General features: G+C 34.3%; 1 protein-coding gene across 1 annotated transcript in view; it reads left to right on the forward strand.

The window, feature by feature from the left end:
- CWC27 (CWC27 spliceosome associated cyclophilin) overlaps positions 1 to 17021 on the forward strand; it is a 267927-nt gene that overhangs the window by 17268 nt on the left and 233638 nt on the right. The window contains exons 6-9 of the mRNA XM_032144572.2: positions 309 to 412; positions 2727 to 2796; positions 13856 to 13935; positions 14909 to 14942. Coding sequence (XP_032000463.1) covers positions 309 to 412; positions 2727 to 2796; positions 13856 to 13935; positions 14909 to 14942 — 288 coding nt within the window. The remainder of the gene's footprint in view (positions 1 to 308; positions 413 to 2726; positions 2797 to 13855; positions 13936 to 14908; positions 14943 to 17021) is intronic.

Consider the following 17021-nt stretch of genomic DNA (forward strand, 5'->3'; position numbering starts at 1 on the left):
ACTTGATTTGGAATCAAAGCATCTGAGTTGATCTTGTTTACTGCGTATCATTTACATTTTCTTAAATATTTTTCCCTTTTGTAAAATGGGGATAAAATATCCCTTAGTTAATAGCACATAGGATTATTGAGAGAATCTAGTGAGGCCGTGTAAGTGGAAGCATGTTGTGTAGTAAATATATATCACTATACTAATAATGTTTATGTGGGGAAAAATGTAGACACTATACCAATGGAATTACATACTGGGTTTGATTTTTTGTGAAATGTTAAAAATGGAATAATGTTTTCAAAATATTTTTTTCATAGGTTTTGTTTAATCCTTTTGATGACATCATTCCAAGAGAAATTAAAAGGCCGAAAAAAGAGAAACCAGAGGAGGAAGTAAAGAAATTGAAACCCAAAGGCACAAAGTAATCATAGTGTAGAGATTTTTCTTCAGCTTGAAAAATGACACTCATTCATTTAGTTTACTTTATTTCCTTTTATAGTAATTGTTTACTAGCAAAGGAAAGGCCAGTTTGAACCAGAGAGATATTGGAATTATGAGTGTGTGGTTGTATTAATTCATTTTTACACTGCTATAAAGACATGCCTGAGACTGAGAGATATTGGAATTATGAGTGTGTGGTTGTATTAGTCTGTTTTCACACTGCTATAAAGATATACCTGAGACTGAGTAATTTATGAAGGAAACAGGCTTAATTGACTCACAATTCCACATGGCTAGGGAGGCCTCAGGAAACTTCAGTCGTGGAGGAAGGCAAAGCAGTCACCTTCTTCACAAGGCAGCAGGGGAGAGAGCGAGTGGGAAGGAGGAACTGTCAAACACTTAAGAACCATCAGATCTTACGAGAACTCACTCAGTATCATGAGAACAGCTTTGGGGACACCACCCCATAATCCAGTCACCTCCCACCAGGGTCCCTCCCATAAAACACGTGGGGATTGTGGGAATTACTCGAGATGAGATTTGGGTGGGGACACAGAGCGAAACCATATTAGTGGCTTTGTTTGTTTGTTTGTTTTCCTAAATGAGCAACTCTTGTATTCAGGTGCAGTATATCTTAAACTTAAGCTACAAACATGTCATCTCAGTTGTTCATATGAAATCTGTGTTAATAAATAGATACATATTTTATGATCCCTGTAACAATTATTTATATAAATGAGTTGTTGAGAAACTTTTGTTTGTTGCTTATTTTAAAATTAATATATGCTCACTCAGTATAAATAGAAAGCAGAGAAAAGTATAAAGAATATTTTTAATGACTGCATGATTGCATTATGCAATTTAACTTGTATTTAACTTTTTACTCCTTTTTTGGTGCTATTAAAAATAATATTATTATAAATGTTTTAAAATATAAAGCTGTTTCATTCAGTATTCTGGTTTATTTCCAGAAGATAATTTTCCAAAAAGTAGGAATGAAAAAATAAATTTCAGTATTTTGGACAATATTCTACATTAGTAATACTGTCTGTATATACCGTAGGGCTAGATTTCAACATATTCTTTTACTGAATTGTAGGATCCTTATTAGAGATTTTATTGTACCTATAATTGTTTGATTTGATCAATTCTAGATATAATCCTGCCAAATCTAGTTAATAAAAAGCAAAGTTGATTAAACTTTCTAAGCTTCAGTTACCTCTTCCTATAAAATGGAGATTAGAATAAGTTGAAGCTCCTGGTTGTTATGAGGATTAAATGAGAAGAGGTATGTTAAAACACCCAGTAGTATAGGCATTCCATACCTATTAGTCTTTGTCCTTGATATCCTACAAATACAAACTTAAATTGTTTTATAAACTGTCAGATATGAGCCAGACACTTTAATAAGCAGTTAATTCCTTGTGGCAAAATAACTGCTTATTAGAATTATTTATTTGATTTTTAAAAATTCTTTGATCAGCTTATTTTGGTTAATCTATCTGGATGAAAGGTCACTGTCACTATGTTCATATACAGTGTGTCATCACTGATTTATCTTAACAATAAACTCTAAAGTCATTTTTTTGGTGTGTTTTGCTTTGTTTTTGTTTCCAGCAAATATGTTGGGGATGATATGTTGGTCATTGCTTGCTTCTAGGTTTTGGGGAAAAAAAAACACATCTGTTTCGCTGCCACATCTTTAATTTTTCTATTTGAGATACAGTTTTAGTAACTTATTGTTTATCTTACTTGAGATTACTTTTGTTTGATGAATCAGAGGAGACAAACCTAGTTTTTTCTCCTTGTGGGCTATTTTAGTTGTTTATTGCTCATATTTTTTTGCTCTGACAATTTTGTATACATATTAATTTTAAAACATTAAAAAATATTTTGCCAAATATTAGATTAATTGCTTCCCATTTGTAGCACTCAGGGATATATACTTACTAGTTTTTCAGAAACCCATTTTGCTATCAGTTTTGATAAATATGAAAAAGCGTAATTATTTCTGTCATGCTTGACTCAGTACATTTAATGGTAATGCTCAGGAGGGATTTTTGGTCTTTAAAAGTTAGTATAATATAGGAAACATTGGTGCTGTGAGGCAAAAGCTTTAACATCATACTGAAAATATAGATCGTTAGAATACTTCTGCTGAATACTGAGTAATATGGTCTTTTTTAGAACAGTCAGAATGTATTTCTTCTTGTGAATTCTGTTGCTCTGAAAATAAGGTATTTATAAGTTTGATTTGATTTTCTCTTTCTTTTTTCTTTCCTTTTTTGGACTAGAAATTTTAGTTTACTTTCATTTGGAGAGGAAGCTGAGGAAGAAGAGGAGGAAGTAAATCGAGTTAGTCAGGTAATCTCTAATTTGCCCTTTGTTCTAACTTATAAAAGAGATTGGGGTCTATATCTTACTCACTATTGTATCTCCTACTATATCTGGCACAGCATGTTTTACGTGGGGCAGGCTCAGTAAGTGTTCATTGAATTTGTAAATTGATTTGTGGTCAGTAATATTTGCAACTTTTGAGATTATCCTATTTATTTTTAATGTTGGCATTTTAAAAAAATTTGTTTGAACTAGACTTGCAGTTTTTTGAATGGTTGAACTTCATGATTCGGATCCTGCTATTTGTTCAGGTGGTATGATAGGTGATAATGATTATTATCATTACTGTTATAAACAGTCACAGACCAAAACTCTTATATTCATTTTAATGTTATTTATATATTTTTTATTTCATTAATTCTCATTACAGCCCTTTGAGATGGGTGATATTATCATCCTCATTTTACTCATGAATAAATTCAGCTATAGTTTATAATTTGCTCAAAGTAACATAACCAATAAGTAGCTACAGCTGGGAACTGAACCCAGGTCTTTGTAGCTATTAAATCCATGCCCTTGAATTATGCAGTGCCTCCTGGCCTTTTTATTCTGCTAGTCCTTCCTGTCGGCCTTTACATGTGGTTTTCTTCAATATTGCTTGCATCATAATGCTCATGACTGAAACACAGTGTCTTGTCATTGTTTAGAGCAGTAATTCTGGTATGTATACTACAAGAAAACTATCTTCAAGGGTTTCTACTCCTAAAGGTTCTGATATGCCTTTCTTTTTTGAAAATTAGTGAATACTGAGACCTAAAGGATTAGGTTTATAGTCTTTATTGTTGTAATTGAAAGTTTATAACCTATAAGCCTTACTTGCTTAACATAATTATCTATTTCTTACCAACTCTAACAATAACATCGAATTAAAAGCATATTATTATTATTCTTGTTTTTACTTCTTTATCCATATGTTCCCTTATTAGTGAGCATGGTTTTGCAGGCTAATGTTGGACACCTAGTAAGCACTCTACTTAATACCCCTTGCATTAAAATGTAATTAAAATGGTGTGTATATGAAATATTTTGGTCATAATCTTTTGTTGCTTTTTATTGTATCCTTGAGTGATGTATTTGATGCCATGGATTCAATTTCCATTTACCTATACACCAACATTCTAAACTCTAGGAGATAAGGCCGAATATTTCTCCTGGGCTCTTAGCCCTTGTTCAGAGTTGCTTTAGGAAATGTCTTGACTTTAGATGTCAAAACTATATTCATTTTTTTACAAAAACTTCATTTCCCAATTCTTTAATGTCACCAATCACTCTGTCACCTCAATATCTGAAGAGTCATCTTCTTTAGATGTCAGTGCACTAGTCTTGCATTGTTCATGATTCAAATTTATGCCTCATCAAAATGATTTACTATGTGTCATGATTCTGTGGTTATGTTTGTGAATGGACAAAACCACGAATGTTAGATCTGGAAATTGCCAGGGTTCCTTTTCATTGATGTTTTCTAAAGATGTCAGGTTTCCTTACATACCCATACCTTCCTCACACTTCCCCCACCCCTGTTTTTCCTTTTGCCAGGAGTGTGCTCTCTCCTTAAAGTGTTTTTCCTTTAAGATTTAGCTCTACTATCACCTTCTACTACTTCTACCTCCCCCTGCCACTGAACTCCCACCCAGGCTAAGCTAGGTACTTCTTTCCGTGATAATCTGCCTATGCCCGTCAAAGCATTTATCATACTGCATTACAATAATTTATCTTCTTATCTGCTAACTATACTGTTTATTTTATGTAATCCCTATAACAACCATGCAATATAGATATTATTTTTCTTATTTTGTAGAATAAAGAAAGTGAAACTCAGAGAGGGTTAAAACACTCGTCCACGATCATGCAGTTAAGAGGTGGTAGAATCAGAAGTTTTGAACTGAGGTTTTTTTTAGCTAGTTAAGTCTCTCATATGATTATGAATGCTGTAGAAGCTGTCTCCTTCAAGCCCAAGACATCTCAAAAGTTGGTGAGAAATTTCACTGGTAGCATAGCATTCTGGGGTAGAAGGCAGCTAGGGAAGGCAGTTGGCCCATTGTCCTTCCCTAAATCCCATAGGGTCATGGATAGTAGGTTGAGCAGCCTTGGAGAGCAAGGGCAGGAGAAAGTTTTTCTGTCAGTTTTTTTGTTGAAATTAATTTCTAGTCTAAAGTAAGTTTCGTTCACAATTACTTTGAGATAGACTTGACTAGGAAATTAGTTTGAATTTTTTCTATTTGTAACAGCAGCATGTGTTAAATGTTCAAAGATTATCTTCCTTCTGCTGCTTTCTACTGTACAAAATAGAAAAATGATATGTTTAAATTATACTGAATATTGTGGACTTATACTCCAAAAGCAATTTGCATTTCAGATTGAAATGTACAAGGACCCACCACAGATAGTGCTGTCTTGCTCTTTATTTTCTTTCTTAAACCTGAAAAACACTTTAAACACTTTTTGAAGGACTGAGTAAAATCTTTTCTCTCTGCCAAGAAAATTATAACCCAAATACTGTTCATTATCAAATGAGTATTATTATCCTAGTATTGTGTCATCATAGTTTTCTCATCTGGCTCTTTCATAGGGGGTGCTTTGTTATAAAGTTATCATCAAATGCTTGTATCTGACTCTCACGTCTATATCTCTAGGCTGGTTTACTCTTCTTTTCTCCAGCTACTTATTGGACACTAGTTTCTCAAGCCCTGGGCAAGTCTTAACTCACTATCTTTTTCTTCTCAAACTTCTTATTTTGTGACTTTGTATTCCTGGTGTCAATATCTTCCAAAGAAGGACTTTAGATTCCATTGTGATTTTTTCATATATTTTTTCATTGCACTGTCCTGGCGAATTTTTATCCAAGATGTATCTCAAATCTGTTTTTTCCTTTTAATTTATTGTTGCTACTACCCTTGTTCAGCCTTCATTATCTCTGGACTGGACTGGTGTGGTAGTCTATAGACCAGTTTCCCATCTCCCCTCTCTTCTTTTCCTTCCACTACCAGAGCAACCTTCCTGAAGCTTAAAATATTATTTTTACTGTCTCTTTACTATAGAAATAAGGCCAAATTTCTTGTCCTATTATTCCAAGATTCTGCTGTCATGACTCTCTTTCACCAACTCTGCTCTTTCGACTAGTACTTGTTAAACTTTCCTGGTGATAAAAATCACTTGACATACTTTTTAAAAATTAAGAATCCTAGGCCTTATCTTAGACTCACTAAATTAGAATTTCCAAGCGAGGGGCCTAGGAAGCTGTACTTTTAATGAATTCCAGAGGAATTCATACCAAGGAAATGTAGGAAACACTGCTTTAGCAGATCTGAATGATTTGCTTCTCTACATGTATGCCTTATCGTTTCCATTTTTTGTGCCTTTGTTGATGTTCTTTTTCCCACCTGAAGTGTCCCATCCCACCTCTGGAAATCAAAGCCATATTTGTTTTCAACACCTGAAATGCCGTCTTTTCTAAATGTCTTTTCCAGCTTTTAAAAATCTTCTTTTTCTTACCCAACCTTTGCCTTTCTTGTAATACTTTACATTTTCCTTTTAAACACCTCTTTTTTGCCTTATTACAGAAGAAGCATATGACTGTGTTTGCATTGTACACTAGTCCAACATTATACCCTTTACTTTATAACTGATTAATTGTGTAGAGTCCTGGGCTGTGAGCTTGTTGTAGATAGAGTCTGTGTCATCTTTGAGTGGCAGTGTGCTGGAATAGAAATAACATGGATTTGGGATCATACAAATTCACATTAAAACTTTAATTTCCCCTGACACCCTGTGAGCTTTAATAACTTAGTCTCTCTGAGCCTCAATTTTCCTTTCTGAACATGAAAATAATATGTTCCACTTACTGTTGTAAGGATATAGTTTTAATTTTGATTTATTATACAATATTGAAAAATGTCTTTGAAAGCCAAGTGCCTTAAAATATACTATACATTATAACTGGTATTTTAATCTCAGATAACTAAAGAATATAAAATTTCTCTAATATGATCATAACTATTATGTAGAATCTTATGCCCTTATGCCCAATCTAGAGGGCTGGTGAGAAATTTCATTATCAGCTCAGCCTTTTTGGGTAGGGAGCCATAATCTTGACACAATTGGCGTAGTGGCCTTTATGAACACTCCCATTGAGTCCTAGATAGTGGCTTGTGCAGCCCAGCCTCATTATTACCCACCAACAACCCATTCTTCACATGCAATTGGATCTTGGCACACTGCAGAATCAAAAAAGTTAAAATCTACAGAATTTAACTTTTTTGTCTGCTTTATGTAATAGACAAGTAGGTAAGTTTAGTTGGAGAAAATAGTAACAAGAACAATACTGTTGAAATTTACTGGCTTAGAGAAAGGGAAATTGTTTTTAAGTACATGAGATAAATTCTGGAGAGAATCCAAGAAGTGTATTTTTGTTTATTTTGCTTATATACAGTTTTTACACTACCAGCACTGTTCAAATACCTTGGTAAGAAGAGGAAAGACTAACCTGAATGTTGGAAAACTGTGGCTAATAGATTTCTTCAAAACTTAGCTTTACTATTTTTAAGTGTATGAAATGACTGAAGCCAAAGCCAAATAAGTGTCTGTTCTAATGACTAAGAATAATTTGCAGTTTCAGTGGTTGCATGAAATTAAATATTTCTGAAGGGCTTAAAAATAATTGTTTCATTCGTCGTTTGCTTATCAAGTTTCTTTTTTCAGTGACTGCACAGTATTAATCTTTATTCCAGAACATTTCTGCTTGATCACGAGTTAATAATTGGTAAAGTCTGAATTGAGGCTTTACTTTATGTGAAAGGAGAAATAAGATTAGAGTCCTCTCTGGTTTATGGATTATCAGTGTGGGATTACAGACACCCCTTCACCCCACTCACTTATTCATGACAAGGTGCCTCTCCCACATGGGTTAGCTTTCCTTCATTATTTATTTCAGTGTCTTTCTACTACCTGATAAAATCTCTTAGAATCATAGAATTTTATAGCTCAAAGGGATTTTGTTCAACTTCCTTTCTTTATAGATGAGGAAACTGAGCCTCTGGTTAAGTGACTTGCCAGACTGACTTCATTTCCTTTTTGATAGGATTGCATGATAGAGGCATGCCATAATAATCATATCTTGAGTTCAGAAAAGCACATTGTGAGACTCTCTCATGATATTCTTGTGGACAACAAGAAGAAATGTGATCGGGGAGATAGTACAGTCAGATAGGTTTATAGCTAATTGAATACTTCTGCCCAAAGGGTGCTTTGTTGTCAACCCATGCCTATTTGAACTAGTAAGTTGAAATGTAATAGGAGTACCTGTAAATTCTGTACTTGAGTTCAATAAAATCAGCTGAATAGGTATGACATAATAGCCTGTGAGTCCTAGTTGGATTACTAAGAGTAAGATCTCTGGAATAAGGATTTTAACATTCTCTGCATTGTTTAGATCATACTTGCAGCATTTTGTCCAGTTGTGAACATACTTAAGGAAGATCTTGACAAACTAGATGCATCCAGAGGAAGGGAAATGGTGGGGAGGATGGGGATGATGCCAAAAACCACCTCACATAGGGAATGCAATGAGGAACTGGATATAATAATACTTTAGAGAAATAAAACTAAGTGAAAATATGATCCTAGATTTCAAATATTTGAAATATTTTTATCTGGAATGTTGTTCCCTTCATATTGCTTTCTTAAACAATGCTTTTATTCGAATGTCTGTATTGGCTTAAAATTTATTCATGAATCTTTACATGTAACTTAAATATAAATGTCAGGAAATATTTTTCAAATTAAAGCTTACAATCAAGATAACTAGTTTTTATGAGGTAAGTTAAACAACAGGCCCATTTTAAAAGTATCTCAATAGCTAGATTTTTATTCAGTGATCAAATTGTGCCACATTCACAGTGGTACACTGAGTATTTCTTTCCTACGAGACATAGTAACATTTTTACTTCAAATCCAGAGTTATAGAAGGGCTTTTTCCTCACCCAGAAAAAGTTATCTTGGTAGACAGTTTCGCCACTTTTGAGACTAAAGTAAGGATGTTTTGTCCTATTCTAGTTTATTTTATGAAATTAAACTTTCCCCAAAAAATTGGGAGGTGGCCATGGCATGGAGAATGCTGCTAGGCTATTTGCAAAGAGGAGGTCAGAAATGTTAAACAGTGTAATTTGTAAAATGTTTTTGCCTCATCAAATTGTATTCAACTTTAATTTGCTTATCTTTCTAGTTGTTTAGACTTAGCTAATTTTACAAAGGTGTTAACATATTTTATTAATTTCGTATTGCTCTTTTAACAAATTGCCATAAATTTAGTGGCATTAAGCCACTTTAAGCAAAACAAATTTAGTATCTTATATTTTTGGAGGTCAGAAGTCTGCAATAGGTTTCACTGGGCTAAATATCAAGGCCTTTGCAGGGACTTCTTTCTGGAGTCTCTGGGGAGAATCTATTCCCTTGCCTTTTTCAACCTCTAGAGACTGCCTGTATTCTTTGCCATGCCCCTTCTTCTATCTTCAAAGCCAGCAATAACTGGTGAAGTCTTTCCCATGCCACATCACTCTAAAATTAACTCTATTGCCTCCCTCTTTCACTTGTAAGGACACTTGTAATTACATTTGGACCCATCTTGATAATCCAGGATAATGTCCCCACCTCAGAATCTTTCATTTATATGCAAAGTCTCTTTTGCCATGTAAGGTGATATGTTTATAGGTTCTGAGGGATTAGGACATGGACATCTTAGGGGGCCATTATTCTGTCTAATGAATGTCTAAACTAACTTTATATAGTATGCCTAACAACAGGCCTTCTTTGTAGTTCTAGAAGGTAGAAGTAGGGTTGGTTGGATGGTTGGAAAATAAACATACATTTTTTTTTTCTCTACAATCAGAGAATTTCCTAATAATAGAAGCCATTTAAAAAGAAACTGTGTGTGTGAGTGTGTGTGTGTGTGTGTGTGTGTGTGTATTAATAAGCTCATTTGAGGTGTTGAGACATGGTTGACCAGTCAGCAATGATGTCAAGGAGATTTCCTGCATTGCCTGGGAGAATAGACTGTGGCCTCTAAAATCCCCTTTTTAACTAATAAGTTTTTCTGGTTCTGTGCTGAAGATCTCTTTGTGTATTAGTCAGGGTTCTACAGAGAAACAGAAGCAGCCAATAGAATGTGAGAGAGAGGGTAAGAATAAAATAGATCCATTTATCTATTAATCTATCACTTTATCTCTTTATTTATAGGAATTGGCTCTTGCAATTGTGGGAGCTGGCAATTCCAAAATATGTAGAGTAGGCCAGCAGGGAGACTCAGGGAATAGTTGATAAATTCAAAATACACAGGCTGGAAACTCAGGCAGGGTTTCTTTTTGACAGTCTTGAGGCAGAATTGTTTCTTCCTTGGGAAACCTCAGTTTTTGCTCTTAAGGCCTTCAACTGATTAGATGGGGCCCACCCACATTATGGAGTGTAACCTGCTTTCTCAAAGCCTACTAATTTAAATACTAATCATATCTAAAAAAATATTTTCATAGCAACATCTAGACTGGGGTTTGACTAAACATTTGGGCACCATTGCCTAGCCAAGTTGACTCATAAAATTATCCACACAGAGTACCACCAATGTTGTTTTATACCTTCTCCCCTCTCCTCCCCCTTCTCTTTTTCTTCTTCTTTTTCCTCCTCCTCCTTTTTCCTCCTTTCTTCCTTTTTCTCTCTTTCTCCTCCTCCTTCCTTCCTTCCTTTCTCTCCTGTCTCCCACCTACCCTCTGCCCCCTTCTACCTGTATTCTATTTAGTTCCTACTGTTTTGCTGACTCTTTGTTCTTGGATATGAAGTTCCAGATAACGTAATTTTTCTGTGTCCCTCTGATTTTCATTTTTACATTTGTTTGCAGATAGTTTTGAATTTTCTGTGAAGCCCCTAACACTGAATTCACTAAATATATTTAGTATTTCGTTCATCAGCTAAACCTTTTAATTAGTCAACTTATTTTAAGCAATTTTTAAAACATTTAAAAATATATTTGGTGCTTGTTCTTCCTTTAAATTCACTGTTACCTGATGGTATAAATAAGAACCTTAAAGTAGGTCATTAAGAAAGAATAGGCATTAAAGAGAAATGTCTGAATTCATTTTCACTCTCTTAAGGATTGTATCCTAATTTCTTCAGTTCATCTCCAATTTGCTTTCTCTCCCTGCAGGATTCAGAGTCTACTGTAGTGGGAAGAGAGGCCTAAAAATTTGCCTTTTCATATATTTCTATAGTAATTTAATTTTAAAAGTTAGTTAAAATTTGAAATGGTAATGATTATTAAAATTAAACACAGGTTCCTCCTATTGTCAAGTCTTATTTTAAATTAGTGTAAAGCAAGTTTTTTCTTTTTCCTTCCAGCTATTTAAAGTAAGTTTTAGAAGACAAACAAGAACCTTTTTAAAAAAATTAATTAATTTTTAAATTAGCTAAAGCCCCTAGAGCTAATTAACATATGAATTACCTCACATACTTATCATTTCTTATGAGGAGAAAACTTAAAATCGCTCTTAGTGATTTTCAAGAATACAAGAACCCATTTTAATATATTAACAATGAAATTAACAATTGTAAACTAACATTCACAAAGAAGTGAAATAGTATAGCTCATTAATGGACCAAGAGATTACTTAGAGATCTGAATTCTAATCTTGTTTTTGCTATTTATTAGTATAAGTCATTTTCTGATCAGTGGACCAAAAGGCTAGAACAGAGGATCTGAGGCCAATTCTGACTGTGATGTTTATGATTGTGACTTTATAAGGGAACCAGGTGGGGAGAATTAATAAAGGACTATTTCTGAGGGTAGATGAAAATAATCTGATGGCCAGAGATGCAGGAGGAAGGAATTTTAAGGAAGGAAAGCATGAATGAAAGTTGTTCAGGCTTTTATTCTTGTTTAAGTTGTTTGATTTTCACTGTACACTTTTGCAGATAATCTCATTTAATTCTCTTATGTGAAATAGGCAAGGCTGCTATGATTATTATTCCCATTTTGTAGGCAGTGTTTCTGAGGTCTCATGAGATCACTCTGTTTCAACAAATGGTACATGTTTTAGACTAAACCCCATGGAATTGTGGAATACTACATTTTGAAACTCATTTGATCCAACCACCATCTTTCTTCTTGTCCTGTGTTCTTTCTACTATACCACCTTCTGTTTTGTGAATATTTTCCCCCATTTTTCATAGTCAGACAAACATTATCCAGTAATTAGATGACATTTTGCTTTTTCATCACTCCTTAGTTTAAGTAAGTTTATGAAATTAGATATATAGATTAATTGCATAATTCAGATTCTATGACTTTTTAAAACTACAAATAATAGCATATTTAGATTAACTGTTGGAGAAAGTTTTGTATTACGAAATTGCACTATAAGCATGTTTTAATTGATTAAATCTATAGAAAGCCCCATATTAATACAGAAATTAAAATCTATTTAAGAGCCTGTTTTCCAAATTAAAAGTGGTAAAGCGAGCTTCAGGGAAAGAGGTGTTTTCATCTCTGTGTCTGTATCTGTTTAAATGTCATTTAAACATTTTAGTTAACATACTTTGTAATAAATTTTCTCGTATAAAATTTTCTTCAAAATTTTTCAAAGCAGAAATTATTCTTTCTGTCAACTCTAATCTCTTAACTATTCACTTTTATATGATTAGTTGGGAGTTGGGGTGGTGAGCATCTTCCTCCCTCAATATACAGGGTATAAGTTTGAGGTGTCCCACCCTGCAGTAGGGAAATCTGTAGAACAGGAGATTGCAGCTCTGAAACCAGGCCAGTGTTCTGGGCCCATAGGGGCCTAGAGGAAAAGAAAAATGGATACATTTAGGTTTTCGATATATGGGTACTATTGTCAGACACACCTGGATTTAATCCCTAGATCCTCTACCACTGACTAGTTTTGTGACCTTTAGCAAATTACGTAATCTCTTTAACCATCTGTAAAATAGAGCTAATAATTCCCACCTCATATACTTTAATTTGGGGAGAGAAGAAGAGAGGGGTAACAATACTATTTGAAGCACAGTGCCTAGCACAAAGAATATACTTAATACTTGGCCGGGCGTGGCGGTGGCTCATGCCTGTAATCCCAGCACTTTGGGAGACTGAGGCGGGCAGATCACGAGGTCAGGAGATCGAGACCATCCTGGCCACATGGTGAAACCCCATCTCTACTAAAAATACAAATATTAGCTGGGCATGGTGACATGCGCCTGTAATCCCAGCTACTTGGGAGGCTGAGGCAGGAGGATCGCTTGAACCCCAGAAGAGCAGAGATTGCAGTGAGCTGAGATCGCACCACTGCACTCCACCCTGGTGACAGAGTGAGACTCCATCTCAAAATATATATATATATATATATATTTAATAGCAGTAGTGTTGTTTTATAATGCTACTTCTTAAACCTTTTTATGTCTTGTTTCCCTTTGAAAATGTACATTTTTTGAAAACATGAACTTTGAAATTAAAGCATTTAATAAATATTTGGTCACTGATAAATATTCTCATGCTCAAGAGGCTCTTCTACATCTTTTTTTGTTGTTGTTGGTAAGTAGTTCCTCGGGGATGCACTTATCTTTTGCTTGAGTAACATTTTAAAAAGTGATTATGTGCAGTATAGGTGGCATATTTGAAGAATAATAGCGTGCATTTATTTCAATACTCTCGTGATCTAGCTTCTAAGTTATAGGGGTCATAAAAATTAACTAGTTTCATTATATGCAAATTATGATGAGAATTTAGTGCTTGAAGTTGGTAATTCAACAGACTTCTTTTAAATGATACATCATTTTTGAAAGAAAAGGTGTTTCTAAAATACTATTTTCAGTCAATAGAAGAGTAAGAGTCTTACTTATAAAACTTTAGTTTGTATTGAACTTTTCAGGAATACATCTTTTGCTAACCATATTATATCATTGCTAGGTTTTATGTAAATTTGTTAACTTGTTATTTAGGAATACTGTTTATTTTCCCCCTCGTGATTATATTGTACATTCTTTGCAGAGCATGAAGGGCAAAAGCAAAAGTAGTCATGACTTGCTTAAGGATGATCCACATCTCAGTTCTGTTCCAGTTGTAGAAAGGTTAGTCCATTGTTGGTGTGATCCTAAGTTCTTAATTTTCTGGCTCAGATAATTTTCTTGCTTCCTCTGTGAATAAACAATCAGTCCTCATAAGTCAAAAATTTTTAAGCCAGCCAAAAAAATAATGCATTTTGATAACAGAAATAGAGAACTTCAAGATTGATAGAGAGAAACAAACACTCTAGTCACTCTCGCACTTGCTCTCTATCTCTGTTGAATGAATTACATTTAAAATTGTTTTACCATTACATGTTAGGACTAGAAACTGTTTGCTTTAACAGTTTAATGCTTAATTCAGGTTGTTTTGCTAACTTTTTCCTTGAAGCATTTTTGCCTTAATTGTGTCATGAATGAACAAATTAGAGTTAAAGGTTTTTGTGAAGAAGTTACCAGTTTGGGGGCCAGTCCACTGACTATAAATTCTCACATACTTTGAGGAGTTAACAGAAAGTTGTCTTGCTACCTTTGTTGCTTCTCTTTGCAAAGAGAAGACGTCTTGGTGTTAGATGTAATGGCACAAGATAAACTGGGCCAATATCTCAAGGGGCACTACAATGCTGTTGTACTCAGTTTAGCTCATTTTCCAAACTCCTATTTTAAGACAGTCTTTTCTTAATATCCTTTTATTTGAAGGATTTGGGGTTTTCTTTAGCCAGAATACTTCAAGCCAATAGAAGAAATTGTTTTTTGCAGACCATTGTTCATAAAAATAGCACTGTTGGTTGTTGTTTGCTTTTTTTCTTTCAAATTCTAGTGAACGCATATATTTGCCAATGAATCATACTTATTCCACTTACAAAAATGACTCTAAAGAATGTTTCCATCTGTTCTATAATGCCCTTCTTAAATTCCTATGTTGAAATACATTTTTGGAATGTTATTCCCAGCAAACTATTCTAGATTTTTAGGTTACAAAATAATTGTATTAGTTTTACCTTGAAACTAAAATTTGTTTTGCTTATTTTTTTTATAGTGAAAAAGGTGATGCAGCAGGAGATTTAGATTATGTAAGTATTTATTTTGGTATAAATATAGTTTGAACAATTCATAGAAAGTACAGAATTTTTACAAAAACTTAATTTTGTTCTTAAAAAGTAATGTATTACTTTTATAGTTATATATGTCAAATTTTGGAAAAATATGAAAAATAGAAATTATTTAGGTATTAGAATATTTCCTTACTCTAGGGGGGTGTGTGTGTGTGTGTGTATCTCTCTACAACATTAGAATCTTATATATGAATTTCTAGTCTGTTTTTTTCTCCCCCTCATGTAACATTACATTAATACTCAAACTTCAGATGTTATAAATTTATTCTGTTAAAAGTTTAAATATTGGTGTGTGGGCATCCTACATGACATATGGGAAATGCTTGGATCAGTAATTTATAGTAGCATCCCCTTTTTATATACACATTTCAAAAGATTCTCATTCAAGACTGTAGTGATCTTTATTAGTTGTATTGGCTAATAAAGCTAACAAAACAGAAGGAAGATTTTCCTTTAATATGTAAGAGTCAAGTTTTTCAAATTATACATATGCCACTTTTTATATAAAAAACCATTAATTTGTGCATTATATAATTTACTAGGAAGTACATAACTTTCCATGCATGAACACAGATTTATCTATTATCACAGTCAAAAGAGAAGGCTCTCTCTGGCTATCAGTAGTAGATAGAGAGAGGATGAATAACTGACCTTGTCAAGAAAAGCTTCCTGGAAGAGATAATGCTGTTTATGTCTTGTATGAGAGTTAGGAGTTAGCTAAGTCAAGAAAGAAAGTGGTGAAGGGTGAGGTCCCTCTAGCTCAGAGAACAGCATATGCTAAAGCATGGAACTAAGGAGAGATTATACCTTATTTAGGAAATACAAACAGAGGTTTAAACTTTCAAGGAGTCTGCCTTGTGAAGAGCAAGGAAGAAGAGTATTGAAGTTAAGGGGAACTACATATACAAAATGGTCCAAAGCAGGAGAGTTTGGTGTGTTCTAAGAGCTGCAAGCAGGCCAGCGTGAACAGGGTGTGGTGACAGGCCGGAGCTTCATTACAGAGCTTCATAGGCCATGGTGAGGAGTTTGAATTTTTTCTTAAAAGCAAGTGAGGAACAGTTGAAGGGTGTTTGTTAAAAAGAAGGATGCTATGATCAATTTTGCATTTCAGGAAGATCACTATTGGCGATATTATAGAGGACAAATTAGAGGAAACAGACTGATACTGGTAAGCTATTGCAGGAAGAGCACTTGATGTAAGACCATGGCTGTGAGATGGGAAAGCGGTAGATTTGAAAGAGGTCTAGGAGGTGACTGATTCTATACTATGAGGTGAGGGAGGAGTAGTCCAAGACAACCACAAGGTTTCTGGTTTGGGCACCTTGTTAGAAGGGTACAAAAGAAAGCATAGGGTTGAGGTGGAGAGAAGGATGAAAAATAATGAGCTTAATTTTATACATTTCAAGATTGAGGTAATTTGGAGACCTCTGTGTAACATAATATGGGTCTAGAAGATAGGATCAATGTATAGGATAGAATGTAAAAGTATAGATTTGCTCTTAATACCATGGCTGAGTGACTAAAACTGTGAATCTTTTCCCAGGAAAATGTACTACATTCACAACCAAAATTATATGAATTTGCAGGGAATTTTTTTTAGATCTCCTGAGGCCTGAGCATGGAAGGCCTAGGTCGGTGGTTGTCAACTTTTAGTGCTTAAGAATTACTTAAACATCTTGTTGAAAACATTCATAATTCCTACCCCCAGAGATTTTGGTTCAATAAGTCTGCAATGAGGGCTAGAATTTTAGGTGTTAATAAACAACTATGTAATACCACCTAAGGACCAGACTTTGAGGACCACTGCTTTAGGGGTCCAAAAGTCTCAACTTAAGAATCCTGCTTCACTACGACTCACCAGATCAAAGAAAGAATCACAAAAGAAAAATGATCCACTTGGGGTTATTTCTTCCTTCTCCTTCTCTCCCCTCTTTCTTCCCTTTGTTCCTCATCTGTTAATGCTGGGCACTATTCTAGAAGTTGAAGATACAGCAGTAAGCAAAACAGGCCAGAATTGTAGCTCTCATGGAGTGTTTG

Source organism: Hylobates moloch, unplaced genomic scaffold (assembly GCF_009828535.3).
Source record: "Hylobates moloch isolate HMO894 unplaced genomic scaffold, HMol_V3 SCAFFOLD_23, whole genome shotgun sequence".
Classification (NCBI taxonomy): domain Eukaryota; kingdom Metazoa; phylum Chordata; class Mammalia; order Primates; family Hylobatidae; genus Hylobates; species Hylobates moloch.